Consider the following 14605-nt stretch of genomic DNA (forward strand, 5'->3'; position numbering starts at 1 on the left):
AAAAGTGTTTGGACCTTTTGCTTGAAAAACGAATGAAATGATTAATCATTTATCTAAATAGTTTTTGACTAATAGTTTACAGTCTATAGATACCCACAAATTCTGCCTCGTAAGGTTTTTAAGGCTGAGTAAGAATATATTTGGAACAGTGAATATGTTTTAAAGGAAATGTGATAAAGCTCATATCATATCAGTGAGTTTGTGTTGTGGTAAATAGGACTCATGGCCTCAGTATTTCTAAAATCCTAGCTACGTACAGCCTGCTGCAGCTGGAGATTCTTGGCTTTACCATTGAACTATACACGAATGAATGGCAGTGATCGATGCATGTGGCCGGCCCGCTATGAGCTGAACACCACCGTTAATCCTTGTTTAGTTCCACTCATTGCCCTATTTGTATTTTTAGATTAATTTTTTGCTACTTGTGATAATTGTTTATGTTTTCTTTTGCTTGCATCAAATTGCCTCCTAAGGGATGATGAATAAAGTATTTTGAATTGAACTGGATTGACTTTACAGCCTTATTAGGATGATAACGGATCAGAAAATTGACACAGGTTGACACAAACAAACAGGTTTGGAGCGGCTCACCTTCTTGGGAATGATCACACATTGTCTGAGTCAAGTTCTAACCCAATACACGGCTGGCAGCAACATTTTCGAGGCATTTCAGTCGACTCAATGACAAATCGCTGTTGTTTATCTCGTAATCGGTTCTCCTTGGTGAGTTTTACTGCAACCTCAGGGATGGGAACAGATTTTTTCAATAACACAAAAAATGCATTACTACTGTACACTCCATGTTAGGAGGAAGACTCAGAACAGCAGAACAACACATTCAATTTTCCACATACGCTGTAGGCATCCAGCAGGGAAAACCTGTAGCCTGAAATAGCTGCTTTCTCCTATGAACCTACACATTTTCCATCTGTGCCTGGAGTGAAGCACTCTTGGTAGACGTTTAGTTGTACCAAACAATATACACACACACACACACAGAGAAAGAAAGAACTGATTTATTATCAGCCATCACAGTGATGGCCTCTATTACAGTTACTGCTGAGAGCAGGTGGCAAAAGAAAGCAGCAGCCACAGGTACTGATGCCCGAGGAGTCTGGAAATCAAAGAAGAAAAATGATTCACATGCAGCACATAATGTCCACTTCTTCTTAACTTCAGCATGGTGAGATTTTGATTAAAATGAGATGAAGTAGTTTGTGGGTATGAGAGCAATACATTTTTGATCGACTTTGAGTGACTGGGACTTTTTTGCAAACAACTAATTGCATTTTTTTTTCAGTTATGCTGAATTTGAGTCTCTTCTCGGGAAGGGGGTTTTCATACTTTAATTGGCCTGTCTCAGGAATCCTTTCACACTGAAAAACAAACAAACAAAAAAAAACATACTGAGCGAGATATGAATTCGTCACTTCGCTTTTTTATAATTTCAAGGACTGAACTTAAATTAGATGCAAGATTCCTCTCTGACCCGCTCACATCTCTGCGCGGGCGGTCGAAATGCAAACATGTTATGGCATCCATCTGTCCTCTCACGCCTGTGAGTTCAGACAAAGCTGTGAAAGATACTCCACCGGCCTCCCACACGTCTTCACAAAAGCTGCAAATTATGAGCAAACTGTGAACGCCATTGTCAGTGTTGCACATTAGTAAACAGCAAGACCAACCGACCCTCCTGTCAGAAGCGGAGCAAAGTGTTTTCACACCAAGTTTCACTGGGCTGAAAATGATAAGTTGGAGCTGTGATGCTGAAAATAGCTATTAGAGGATGGATATGGTCAGTAACAATCCTTACTACGCTGTGTGTTTAGTTTGAGAATTATATTGTAGTGTCTGTCTTAAATATGTTGGATGTTGGAATTTACTGTTTTGATCTGGCACTGACCAAAGCATCAACACATTTAAATAAAGATAAAGTTTAAAAAACAAACTTTATTAATCCCTCGGGAAATTCAAGTTGTCCAGTAGCTTATGCATGCATTCAGGTTAGATTTGAGTATGCGTCATGATCCCCTGCCTTTGGCTGAGGTGTTGAACAGTCAGATGGCAGTGGGAACGAAGGATCTCCCGAACTTCTCAGTCCTGCAGCGCAGCGAGATGAGACGTTGGCCGCTGCTGTAGCTGCTTCTCTGGCCTGCAAGGATGTTGTGGAGAGGATGGTTGGTTTTTGTGAGAGAAGGAGCAACAAATCCCACGTTTCTGCATTGGCTCTCAAAATAGCACAAAGCACGAGTCACATCTGACGCTGGTGTTGGTGAGCACAGCCACAGACTTTCAAAGTAATCTTCTTTTAAATCTATTTAATCCTTCACTGCGGATATACACTTGAAATTCTTAGAGAAGCTCTGACAGAATTGTGTCCATTCACATGTACAGTAGTATTGTCTTTAAGCCCAGCAGAGTCTCTGTGGTGATAGGAGGGGATTTAATTAGAATATTAATGTGATGTTGTATTGATTCCTGTAAGGAAATAGTCTTGAGGCTAGGGTCAGAGCTATTTGCAGAGGCTTGGAGGTTGTACAGAGTGAATGATTCACTCAAGGACACTTCAGCAGGATGTTTGCCAGCGCAGCTTGACCCGGATTTGTTTTGATGGATGAGGTCTCCTTACCCCATCTTGTGACAGATGTGCACAGATGTTTACAGCGGCAGTCTACAGTAGATTAAAGCAAAGATCTACTTTTACAGCAGCGACGTCTAAGGTTTAAAAATTAACTTCACGTGTTTATCTGTTATATAAATGACACCAATACAAGCAAATTCCAAAGTAAGTACCTCTTTGCCTCAGACCTCCCTGAGGATGAGGACGATCGTCTGACTTTTCATACAGCGCCACCCCGAGGTTGACGTTTGTGCTTAGTAGCAAAATGTCTCAACAAATAATAAATTTATTGTCACGAAATTTACAAACAACCAAATTCCCTTGAGTTGAACTGTAACCACTTCACTTTTTTTCAGTGGATTACCATCATCATCAGGACAAATATTTATTTGACCTGATGATAGATGATAGATGCACACATACCTCAGCACACACGCTCAATACAGAAGTGTCAGCATCACATCACACCATCCCATGACACTCCTTTCTGACCTGTGTTGTTAGTGTTGTTATGCCTCCACGCAATCAACCGCCGCGGCCAGAGGCATTATGTTTCCGGGTTGTCAGTCCTGTTCTTGTGAAGCTGATATCCCTGGAGGGAATCTTCAAATTTGCTACAAACATTTACTCAGACTCAAGAATGAATTAGATTTTGGTGGTCAAAGGTCAATATCACTGTGACCTAACAAAATATTCTTTTGGCCTTGTAAATGCGATCTGCCCAGTTCATTATGCAACCTGTGTGATGACAGGTGGACCCTTGAAAATGTAATTCTCAATAATCTTCAATACAGGGTCTACTGTTTGTACACAGCAGATTAACAATTAATCCCACACAACTGATTTATCTCCAGACTTACTATGTGATGTAACCGTTTCTTTCCTCTGGATAGAACAGTTTTCATATTTCTCTTCTTTGTTTTTATACCAACTTATTTCTACTCAAGCTGCAGCCTGTCCCAGCATGCACTGGGTGGGAAGCAGATTTGTGTGGGGACATGTTCCTACCAATGTCAAGGTGCTCCTGAATTGCCCCTGCTAATAATTTAACAAAACTCAAATGATCAGAAACCAGTGAGATCTCAGCAGAGTTGGCAGGTTTGTCCGTTTTCTGCAAAAACATTGGTTATTATGATAGAGAGTGTTATAAAGTCTACGGTCTGGCAACCCTCAATTTCAGACTGTTTTAGTCTATCAATCAAAACATTTATAGTCTTTGACCATGAATCTAGAGCAGAGTTATTATTGAATATGTGTCAACATCATTTGTAAGGTAAATTAGCTACAGCTTTTCCAGCTGATTTGTTTGCTGAAGGGCCTATTTGTCAGTTTTCTCTAACACTGAACATGGTTTCTTGCTCGGAGCGGGTGGTGGTGATTGTGGTGGTGATTGAGCTTCAGCCATCGTTGTTATAATACGCCCTGTGAGCAGCGCTACATCTTCAGGGCAGATTGGACGCTACAGTGAGCCGCTATTGGAAAGTGAGAGATGGGCCTTGGCTAGCTGGTTAGCATGCTAACTTCAGTAGACGAAACAACGAGAAAGAGTTAATGTTGGCGCTGCTTTCAACCGCAGGAGACAGCTCTTGGTGAGTAAAAGAATAAAGTTTGAGGCTGAGCACACAGTTTCTTCTAAGTAAACAGCTATTAATGCTAATGCTGACTGTTGCTGTTGCAAAACTTACAAATAGCTTCTTCAATGTCAGGCACCATTTTATTCTGAAAATCCCGACAGCAGCAGGCTGAGCAATAGAGACACAGACAGATGAGCTGTCCCAGAGGAAAGGAAAATACAAGAATAAGATCTCTTCTTCGTCTAGTCTATTTTTCCTAGCCACAATTGAGCTCAATTTAAGATCAATATAAGATTTACCATTTTTTGTATTGCTTTATCTCAGCTCCTAAGATCTCTTTTTCTCTCACCGCTCTGATCTTTATGTGTCTGAAATATACAGCTCTTAAGGAAAAGTAAGATCTTAAAGAAAGCTTGGAGGCTGGTAAGCACAGCATAAGATCTCACAAACATCAAAATCTTCCTCTGGGGTGGGGGCTCTCAGTTCAAGAGCTGAATAAAAGCTCTTGAACTGAAAATTTTATATATTATAATACCAGTTTAAAATCAGAGAAAAACTGGCTTCAAGCAAGTTATATCAGCAAATACATATTCAATAAAGGAAATGTTTTGCAGTGTCAGGGTCTTTATGTGTGGATGTGTGTGCATATGAATGAGAAAAGCGAGAAAGCAAGTGCATGTACTCAATTGTTTTTTGTGGCTGTCCGCCAAAAGATATTCATGCCAAAGATGAAATGAAACTAATGCCCCTGGGATGTTGTGTCACTGTTTACCAGTGGGGCTTTTACAAGAACTGACCTGTTGCTTCTGAGCCATAAGACAGTTCAGTCACTGTGTAAACTGTAAGCAGTGTAACCTGAAGCTGGAAATCAAAGAGAAAGTTGGCAAATTTGATATAAAACCAGACACTCTACAAGACAAATGAATTATTGACTGGTGGATCCACAAGGTGCAAATTGAGCTGTCACTCCAAAATTAAGTTGTCCAATTGTGTTATCTCAATAAAAGGTGAGCTCTTTCAAACTTTTTACCAGCATCTCTGAGTCATGCTATTGATTCCTCCTAAGCCTGAGCCGTGACAGTAATTATCATTCACCACATTCAAAACTCATTTCTCCACTCTCTACTGCCAGGAAAATTTGCTGAATGTTTGCGCTGACTGAGTTTTGCTTCCACACATTTAAAATTCAACACTCACAAACAGCACACAAGATTGTACAAAATACTCAACAGTTTTGTTAAAAGTTGTAATTGTTATAATTTATATGTTTAAAAACTATATGCTTCTTAAAATCAGCAATTAGTGTGGGTACATAAGAAAATATATCTGTTCGCACTTTTTTATTTGAACTTGAATAACTTGACCCTGAGGTCATTGACCCGATTGCTACTCAGAGAAATTCCTGACTATAAAGAAATGTAATGGAAGCAGATACCCGGAGCAGAAATGAGCTCATTCATTACTTAGTTTGAGTCAGCAGCCAAACTGTTCAAATTATTCTTTTTCTGCAATAATGACTTCTGACTTTTCATTGGATTTTTTCCCCTTATATTCACCATAATTACTGACAAAAGCTCACAGATCCATGGCTTCTGAGAGCCTTGAGGACTCAACAAATGAGACCTTTTTACATCCTCAGATATCAGCTCGATTGGCCACTTTGCCCACCGATGACTCACATTATGATCCACTGTAAATCCCTGTCCCATAATATTCACACACAGCATCGCCCTAAAGCATCGGATGTAAACATCTATAGGTTTCTTATTTTTCATCTGATGTGGTCCATGAGTCAGTGCAGTCTTAATTTGATAGAATGGAAGAATGTGATATAATGTAATGTAGTGCAATATATAGGCTTCTAAAAGAGGAAAAGATGAAATGAAGATGAGCAAAATTACAAGTGAGGGGAAAAAAACCCTGGCTTTCAAAAAACAAATCATTATATCAGTATTTATACTATGAAGACAAATAGACCCCCCCCCCCCCCCCCCCCCATAATCAGATACTGTCATTACAAAACTATAAACGTAAACTGACACTGACATTTGCTTTGCAGCAGGAGCTCAATGAGCTGAGCTAGTGGAAGAGCGTTGAAGCAACAGGTGGCGAGCGAGGTGTGGGCTTATTGAGGGCGGGTACAGAGGGTCTGCGGGGTAAATCCGTCTGCAGGGCCTACAACATAATGGGCATCACAGGGGCCTGTTGGTGAAGGGCACAGAGGCAGCAGAAGTTGCTTCAAGGCAGCTGTGGGATCAGGAGAGGAGAGCCATGGGTGGGGTAGGGGTGGGAGACCTGGACACAAGCAACTCCGACTGGATCGTCTGACGTCGAAAAACCCGAATCACCCGAAGACCCCCTGAAACATCACTGGTGATGTGTCCGGGTGCATGTCAGCTGATTGCAAAAATCAATCGGTTTTATTTCTTTAAATATTTTTTCTTTGCTAATGACCTTATCGAAACCAATTTTGTACCAAATAGTAAATATAGAGATCCGTCCTCCAGACAGAAACTGAGCTTGCACATTTGACACAACAAAGAAGAGATGAACATTATTTTACCCTGTGTAGTGATATTACTTGTGTTTTGGGTCCATTTTTAGTTTATTGTATTCATGTTTTTTTTTTTTTGCCTTTCATTTGTTTCATTTATGCTTGTGCTCTTAGATGCTCCTCACACATTTGTGCAACTCTGCCGTCCACCATACTTCACCAGCTATCATAATACTTAGCTCACTCACAGCCTGTGGTGCTAGTCTTGCAGGATGAAAGAGAGCTGCCTCTTGGCACCACACTGCAGGGGATCCTTTAAAACAGAGAGCCAAGCTTGATACATTGGGCTGCAGGTGCTTCAGAGTTTAAGACACCACTAATGCAGTAGGTATTTGAAAATATTTTTCTGCTCTTATTTTAGTACAAAATAACCCGTAAACAGAATCTGTATGCTTTAAAAACCAAAGATAAAACATCCAACTCTTTGCTCTTTAAGTGATGTTGATAAAGCAGCAAAATCTTGAGATCCATGACTGAAGTGTGTCAGTATTTACCTTTATAAAAAATGACTTCAAAGGTGAAATGGTGGGTCATCCTGCTTGCTGGTTGGGTGGTTTGAATCCTGCCTGTGTTGGACCTCAGCCATATATCATGTCCCTCTTCCTGTCCCTGCATTGTACTCTGTCCACTAAAGCAGAAATGCCCTGAAATGTGCAGTGCTGTGTTCAGTGAAAGTAGTTATGACCCTGTGGCTGAATATCATGTCTTTTCTCACCTCTGTTTCACTCCCAGGTTTTAATAGAAAGGGAGAATAACAAAAAAAAAAAAAAACAAACAAAAACAAAAAAAGAGCCAGATTTCATTTAAGATTTGCACAAGAAAAAAGACCATGGAGAGCTGCTGAGACGTGGATGTTACTAGATTTGGGGGGATAATTTCATTAAAATGTCATTTTAATCATGGGTTTCCCCCTTAAAACATATCCAATACACAATAATCAGGGACCTCTTTGTTAATGACGCCCAACGATTTATATTCCACTGTGAGACTGTGGGGAGCCGTTTGCCTGCCTGCGGGTTATTGTCATCGCTCTGTCATTTCATATTGTGGGTGAAGCCTGGCCGTGTGCGTGTGTGTGTGTGTGTGTGTGTGCGTATGTGTGTGCGCTGGGGTCTAGCCTGATTGCGCGCCGCCTCCCCATCAGTGCGTGTGCATGAGAGTCCGCAAAGCTGCTGGCTGCTCCTCTCCAGGCGCGCAGTAGCATCCACAAACTTTGACGAGCTGTAAGCTTCACCAAGGCAACAAAAACGAGGCGGGCTGAATGATAACTGCGAGGGCACGTTTTTAAAAGCATACACAGGCTGTCTTACAGGGAGTGCCCGCTAATTCGGGTTGATAAAGGTGAGTAAACACGTTACTGTGATATGTTTGCAGTGCGCATTTTCCCAGAGTGGCTGCAGCGCTGTGTGTTTATTTCCGACTGTTTTGCACGACCAAGTGGCTCCAGGACCAAAGTGAAGTTTGTGCATGTCTCACGTTTTTCCATCATCATGCTCATGCATATATATATATTTTTCTTTCTCCATTTTACTTGGGAATGAAGTGTTGCTTTACACGCGTTTTTGTGGCACAGTCGCACCGATGTCAGCGAACTTCCCCCGCCTTTTTCAATCTCTGAATGCATTTCTTCCCCCCAGTTATCCACTTTTTTTTTTTTTTTTTTTTTTTTTGCAGCCTAACAAACAGGTGTGAAAATGGAAAGCACTCCGGTTGAAATTTTCAAAGAAGACAATAAGTGCCTCTCTACGCTGCTGGAGGATTGTCCGGTCAATTCTTCAACCTGGGTGCCCGGATACTCCGAGAGCCGCAATGTGACCCATGATGAGAGCTGGGAGCAGGAGAGCATGTCTCCTATCATCCCCATCATCACCGCAGTCTACTCCGTGGTGTTTGTGGTCGGCCTGTTGGGCAACTGCCTCGTCATGTATGTTATTGTTAGGTAAGTTTGTTTTTTTTTACATGTTATTTATGATATAGGCTACTGGAAATACATTGTAAATAGATATTAGTAGGCTCATGTTACAGTGATTTAAAGTAGCAAATGAAGAGGCAGTTTGAACTTTGACAGGAACTGTTCTGGAAAATGAGAGAAGATAAGATTATCTATCAGGAAACTATCTAAGGCACATGCAGAAAAGTCTAATTGTGCATGATAAAAAAAACAAAACAAACACAAACAGAGGTCCAGGCATTTCTCCACAGCCATTGTAAATGTTATTTCTTGTGGAGGAGGCGCTGGCACCAAACATTTGACTTTTCCAATGACCTGCAGGCCATCTGGTCTATGTCTGGTCTGAGTTCTCTGGTCTAAGTGCCTGCCGTCTGTTCTTGGATGCACTCTAGAGACTGGTACTTCACGGAAACAAGGGACGTTGCTCTGATAGCCACTTATGCAGTCTGTTTATTGGAAATATTAGAATACAATGTGCATGTTCATGATTGGAACAGTCTTTTGGCTTGTAAGTAACATGAGACAAAACTGGAGTTGCAAGGGTTAAGATTAATGCTGTCATTTCTCACCCAGCATTAAATGTGTACAGCATGACAGAATGGGTATATAAGATATATAGAGATATAAATATAGAATTGATTTCTGTCTCCTTCACTGGTTAAGAAGTGCCCAAAACCTTCAAAGTTGCCCATTTTATGAATCCAATAACCCTCAAGACCTCCAATAAAATATAATAACAATAAACTATAAATCAGACCCATAGTCTGGTGGACATGATATTAATTATAGTTGAAACCAGTGGTGCTTTATCAAGCTTGATAGCCTGCTTGCACCTCATTGGGTATTATTTATGGTGTGTGAGAGAGCAGCAAATCTCCTTTGATGTAATGTGAAATGCAGCCGTGCCATCCAGAGAGCTATGGTCCATTGACGACAGTTACCTCAAATCAGGCTGACTGTGTCACTTGAAATGACTACGTATCGCTGTGTAGTTGCTATGTGGAGGGTGATTTAACTGATTCCAGAAGTAATTTAGTGTAAACAAATATCTGAGATGCAAAACTATACAGTCAAGTCAACATAGGCCATGTAGTAAACAATGAAGCGCGGGGCATCAGTAAAAGTATGCTACCTCATATATCTTTAAATAGGTACGTTTTGTACTGTTAAACAGCTCTAGTCAATATTGTATTAGCAATGGATCAAATGACTGTGTAATTTTAAAGCTGTCGCTTCTAGTGGTGGAACCACAGAGAGTTATCACTCAACTCAGTTCTCTCTCAGCTCCACGGAGCATTTTAGCATCTTTCAGCAGATTGTTTTGGTTTGACGACCCAAGGCTTTATGGTTTGATTCAGCCTCACAGCAGGCAGCTGTTTTCAGCTGAAAAAGCTCCGATACACCCACTGTACACTACCTGCCCAGCACTGAACAGCAGAGAAATGAGCATCTAGCTGGTGAAAATAGTGCAGCATTTGTCAGCTAAAAAGATACATACTTTTTTCAGGAGATGGTGGAGACCAAAACAAAGCATGAATACTGGACGTACATGCCCCAGTTGACCAGAAACAAGACTCTAAATGAATAAAGACGTTCCATGTCTGCTTGATGTGTAAAGAGGCAACTGTTTGCTAACAAGTTCGCTACATGCACCACACCTATACACTGTGTTTGGGCCAATAAATATGAAGCTACTGCTAGCAGGTGGTTAGCTTAAAATCACAACATGTCATTTTGCACACTTCAGTTTTTGCACAGACTAAACAAATAAGATATAACATGTTACGGATCCCTAGAGGCGCTGGTAGCTTTGGCAGAGCCAGGTTAGCTTTTTCCATCCATTAGGCTCCTTGTCTTTATGCTAACCTATGTCAATGGGCTGTTAGCTGTAGCCTCATGTTTCCCAGAAAAATATGACAGTGGTATTGATCTTCTCTGCAAGAAAGTCAATAAGTGTGTTCCCCAAAATGTCAAACTGTTCTTTCAAGGCTTTTGACTTTTAAAAATGGCAACTACATTGTCTATTATTGTTTATGTTCATTTTAAGTGTTTATTATCAACAACAACTGCGTCACTCCCTCTTAGCCATGAAAATGTGTAGTGCCATAAATCATAACATTTGAATTCTTAAGGACCTGTAGACGTCACCTCTGGTAAAAATTAAAACTTAAAATTAGACCTAAGAATTCAGTTTTGCAAAAGTCATCACATAGAGCTTTAATGCCATCATTATTTAATGATGTGAAAACAAGTTGATTACATTTGGCCTGCAATCAGAGGCACGCTATACATAACAATGAAGTGTGAGTCATAAAAACTGCATTACTGATTCAAGGAAGCAGTGGACAATGTTTAATTCATTATGAGCCAAGTAGAACGTTTTTCAGCCAATCATTCAAGCAACATTTGGCTGCCATGACAGGTCTGGATGGATGGTTAGCCCTGGTCATCTCTCTCTCCTGTTCTGCGTGTTTAACAGGTACACCAAGATGAAGACAGCTACCAACATTTACATTTTCAACCTAGCGCTCGCCGATGCCCTCGTCACCACCACGATGCCCTTCCAGAGCACGGACTACCTGCTCAACACCTGGCCCTTTGGTGAGGTGGTTTGCAAGGTCTTCATCTCAATCGACTACTACAACATGTTCACCAGTATCTTCACACTCACCATGATGAGTGTCGATCGCTACGTGGCTGTGTGCCACCCGGTAAAAGCCCTGGACTTCCGCACTCCAATCAAAGCCAAGATGATCAATGTGTGCATCTGGATCCTGTCCTCAGCCGCAGGGATACCTGCTTTTATTCTGGGTGGCACCCAGACAAACAGCGGTGAGGAAGTGCTTTCACCGTCTCCCAATAAAGTTTAAAGGTTTCTGTCAATTTTCAAGGCATTAGAGATCCACCTCAAGCATTAACTGATAGTATTTTTAAAGCAGAAACATATTCTATCAAGTCCATCCATCAGTTTTTCCATTAGCCACACATCATGCGTCAACCCTCCTGAATATAGATGATGTAAGAAAAAGTAGAGTTGAGAGCAAAATGTTCCCTTTGGAGAGCAGATTAGCTGCTCCATAACAGCTCGCTGAATTGATAACAGAAAGGCACAGAGTGGAATTTTATTTATGATGAAGCACAAGCATTTCATCACTTAGTTCACATTTTCATCCTCCCTCCCTCTCTCTTTCTCCTCCTGCAGGCATAACTGAGTGTGCCTTACAGTTCCCAGAGCCGTACGTGTACTGGGACACGCTGATGAAAGTATGCGTGTTCGTCTTCGCCTTCGTCGTGCCTGTGCTCATCATCACCGTGTGCTACTCCCTAATGGTCCTGAGGCTGAAGAGCGTCCGAATGTTGTCCGGCTCGCGGGAGAAGGATCGCAACCTGCGCCGCATCACCAGACTCGTAGTGGTCGTGGTGGCTGTGTTCGTGGTCTGCTGGACGCCCATTCACATCTTCATCCTGGTCAAGGCGCTCGTGAGCGTGCCCGAAACCACAGCCATCATGGCCGCCTACTTCTTCTGCGTGGCTCTGGGCTACACCAACAGCAGCCTCAACCCTGTGCTCTATGCCTTTCTGGATGAGAATTTCAAACGGTGCTTCAAGGATTTCTGCCTCTCGGCCAAACTGAAAGGAGAGAAAGTGTCAGGGAGCAAAAAGGCCCCCAGCACCGTGCGAGAGGCTGCTGTTCCCCTGGAGAACCCAGATGGGACTAGTAAACCAACATGACTAGCAATGGAACTGTCTTCAATTTCCCACATTGAAAAAGAAGACTCACATGACCTGGGCTTAACCCACGTCACATCAGCAATGTAGACTGTAATTTGGACTCAATTGCGAAGGTTGACTGGATTTATGTTCCTGTCTCTTGATGTTTAAGCAGTGCCAACATTAATATGATTTCATTTCAGAGGTCAAATATAAGTCACAAATACAAAATAGAATCAAAAACACCAATGTCCTTTCCTCAACCCTCCTCTGATGTGACTTTTTCCTCTTTGATTAATTTATTTTCTCTTTGCAGTTTTGATAAAGTTTGTGCATTTATTATTTAAACTTGCAGGTGGATGTGACAGTTTTGTGTAAGCAGGAACGAAAAGACAAAATCAGTTTAAGACTCTTCTTTAACATTATCTGATTTCAGATCATTCCTAAATATTCCTGAGGAAAGTTAATGCTGCTGCTGACTATTTTGAATGATCATTTAGGTCAATTTCTTTAGCAAAAATGTCAAACATTTGGTGGTTCCAGCTTCTCATATGTGTGATTAATTGATGATACAAAAGACAAACAAAAACTTTTACTTGAAGCCCTAAATAATAAAGGGCTGCAACTAACGAATGTGAGTGGCAAAAAAAAGGTTGCATCCCAGAGCGTATTGCATCAGACATCATCAGGAGGTTTGCTGATGATTATATGGGAAGATTAGCAAGGTGTTAATGGAAATAGTAACATTAATGGGTCAAGTTTTACATGCTTTTTGCATCTGTGTGTTTGTGACTTTTATTCTTTGGACTGCATTTTCTCTGCGCCTCTCTCCTTTTCCCGTCATTCCCTCCCTCATTTTTTTTTATTGCCAAATGTGCCTTTAACAGTCCAGGATAACATGTTTGTAGCAGCGGAATGTGATTTACTGAACAGGGTCAAACAGCACTTCATGTATAAAATATATTTTATACATCTCAGTGGTAGTTGTATGAATTACTGACAGCAGATGTGTGCCAAAAACTTTTCACCTCTGTAAAGAGCTTGAACTGTGCTCACAGACTGACTCGTGTTTGGCTTTGAAAGGATTGAAAGGAAAAAAAAAATGCAACACTCAGTTGCATCATAGCAAGTTTATCAATGAGAAAAGTTAAAGGGTAAATCCTGGATGTGCAATGTGCATTTAAAATTTGACAGAGGGCTCTCTATCAGCTTTGACTCTGGACTTGTGTCCAGATTGATAAGTTGTTAAATTTATGGTATATAAATCAATCACATGTGCTGTGTATGGCTTTTACCATGATACGCATAGTCCTATTGAAATACTCATGCTATTATTGTAGAGAAAACATGAATAGCTGTTTTAACAAGTTGTGCACATAGTTAAATACAGTACATTCTCTCAAATGTATAGTATGATAGTATGTATACAAGACCTTATTTTGTATAGATTACAAAAAAGAAAATCTTTGCACAGCCATTGAAATATACTGTATTTGTAGCATGTCAGTGATCATTGCTATGATAGTAAATAAGCAACATCAGCACCCTATATGCTTTATGGACTGTGCTGTTATTTTGAATGTACTGAAAACAGACTGTATTATATAAACATAATGATAAATCATCATGGTATAAGCTCATGTCTCATTAGAGAAGAACTTCATCTTATATTTAGGAAACCCATTTCCATGAACACTTTCAGTTTCACTGTTGTGTCTCTAAACAACAGCTTTGTGGATTTTGAGATAAACCTTTATTTTAAACTGTTAATAAATCTCGAGCAGCAACATGTGTACTGGCATAAAACTAGATATAGCACAGAGGTTCTGTTACTTGACAAAAAATAAAAGTCATTACTCTAAGAAACTTCACTGTGACCAAGACATCATTATTGTTTTCATTATTATTTTCAGTCTCTCTGTTCAATTTACTGTGTGCTACTGTGTATTGGCTTTGTCTGCTGTGAACTGAGCAGGAGATGTATTGATTGAAACATCCTGTCTGTCAAATGCTTAATATTAAAGCCAGTTTAACAAATCCACATTGATTCTCGTCTCTTACAGTCACAAGCTCATCTTGTCCTAATTCCCTGTAGTGATGCTCGCAAATGTCTTTCTGTCTTCCGGATATCTTGTTTTAAAAGAAAACTCTGCTCCTCACAATGGCTTATTTGTACCACAGTTTGATATAAGAAG

General features: G+C 40.6%; 1 protein-coding gene across 1 annotated transcript; it reads left to right on the plus strand.

The window, feature by feature from the left end:
* Positions 1 to 7893: 7893 nt before the first annotated feature.
* On the plus strand, positions 7894 to 14447 carry LOC139625180 (delta-type opioid receptor-like). The gene is made up of 4 exons (XM_071484916.1): positions 7894 to 8089; positions 8423 to 8687; positions 11179 to 11531; positions 11902 to 14447. Exons 2-4 carry the CDS (start codon positions 8443 to 8445, stop codon positions 12429 to 12431), a joined length of 1128 nt encoding a protein of 375 aa, XP_071341017.1. The 5' UTR covers positions 7894 to 8089; positions 8423 to 8442; the 3' UTR covers positions 12432 to 14447.
* Positions 14448 to 14605: the final 158 nt, after the last annotated feature.

This window comes from Trachinotus anak, unplaced genomic scaffold (genome assembly GCF_046630095.1).
Source record: "Trachinotus anak isolate AG129_WGS33_773 ecotype Australia unplaced genomic scaffold, CSIRO_AGI_Tana_v1 ptg000009l, whole genome shotgun sequence".
In the NCBI taxonomy this organism is placed as follows: domain Eukaryota; kingdom Metazoa; phylum Chordata; class Actinopteri; order Carangiformes; family Carangidae; genus Trachinotus; species Trachinotus anak.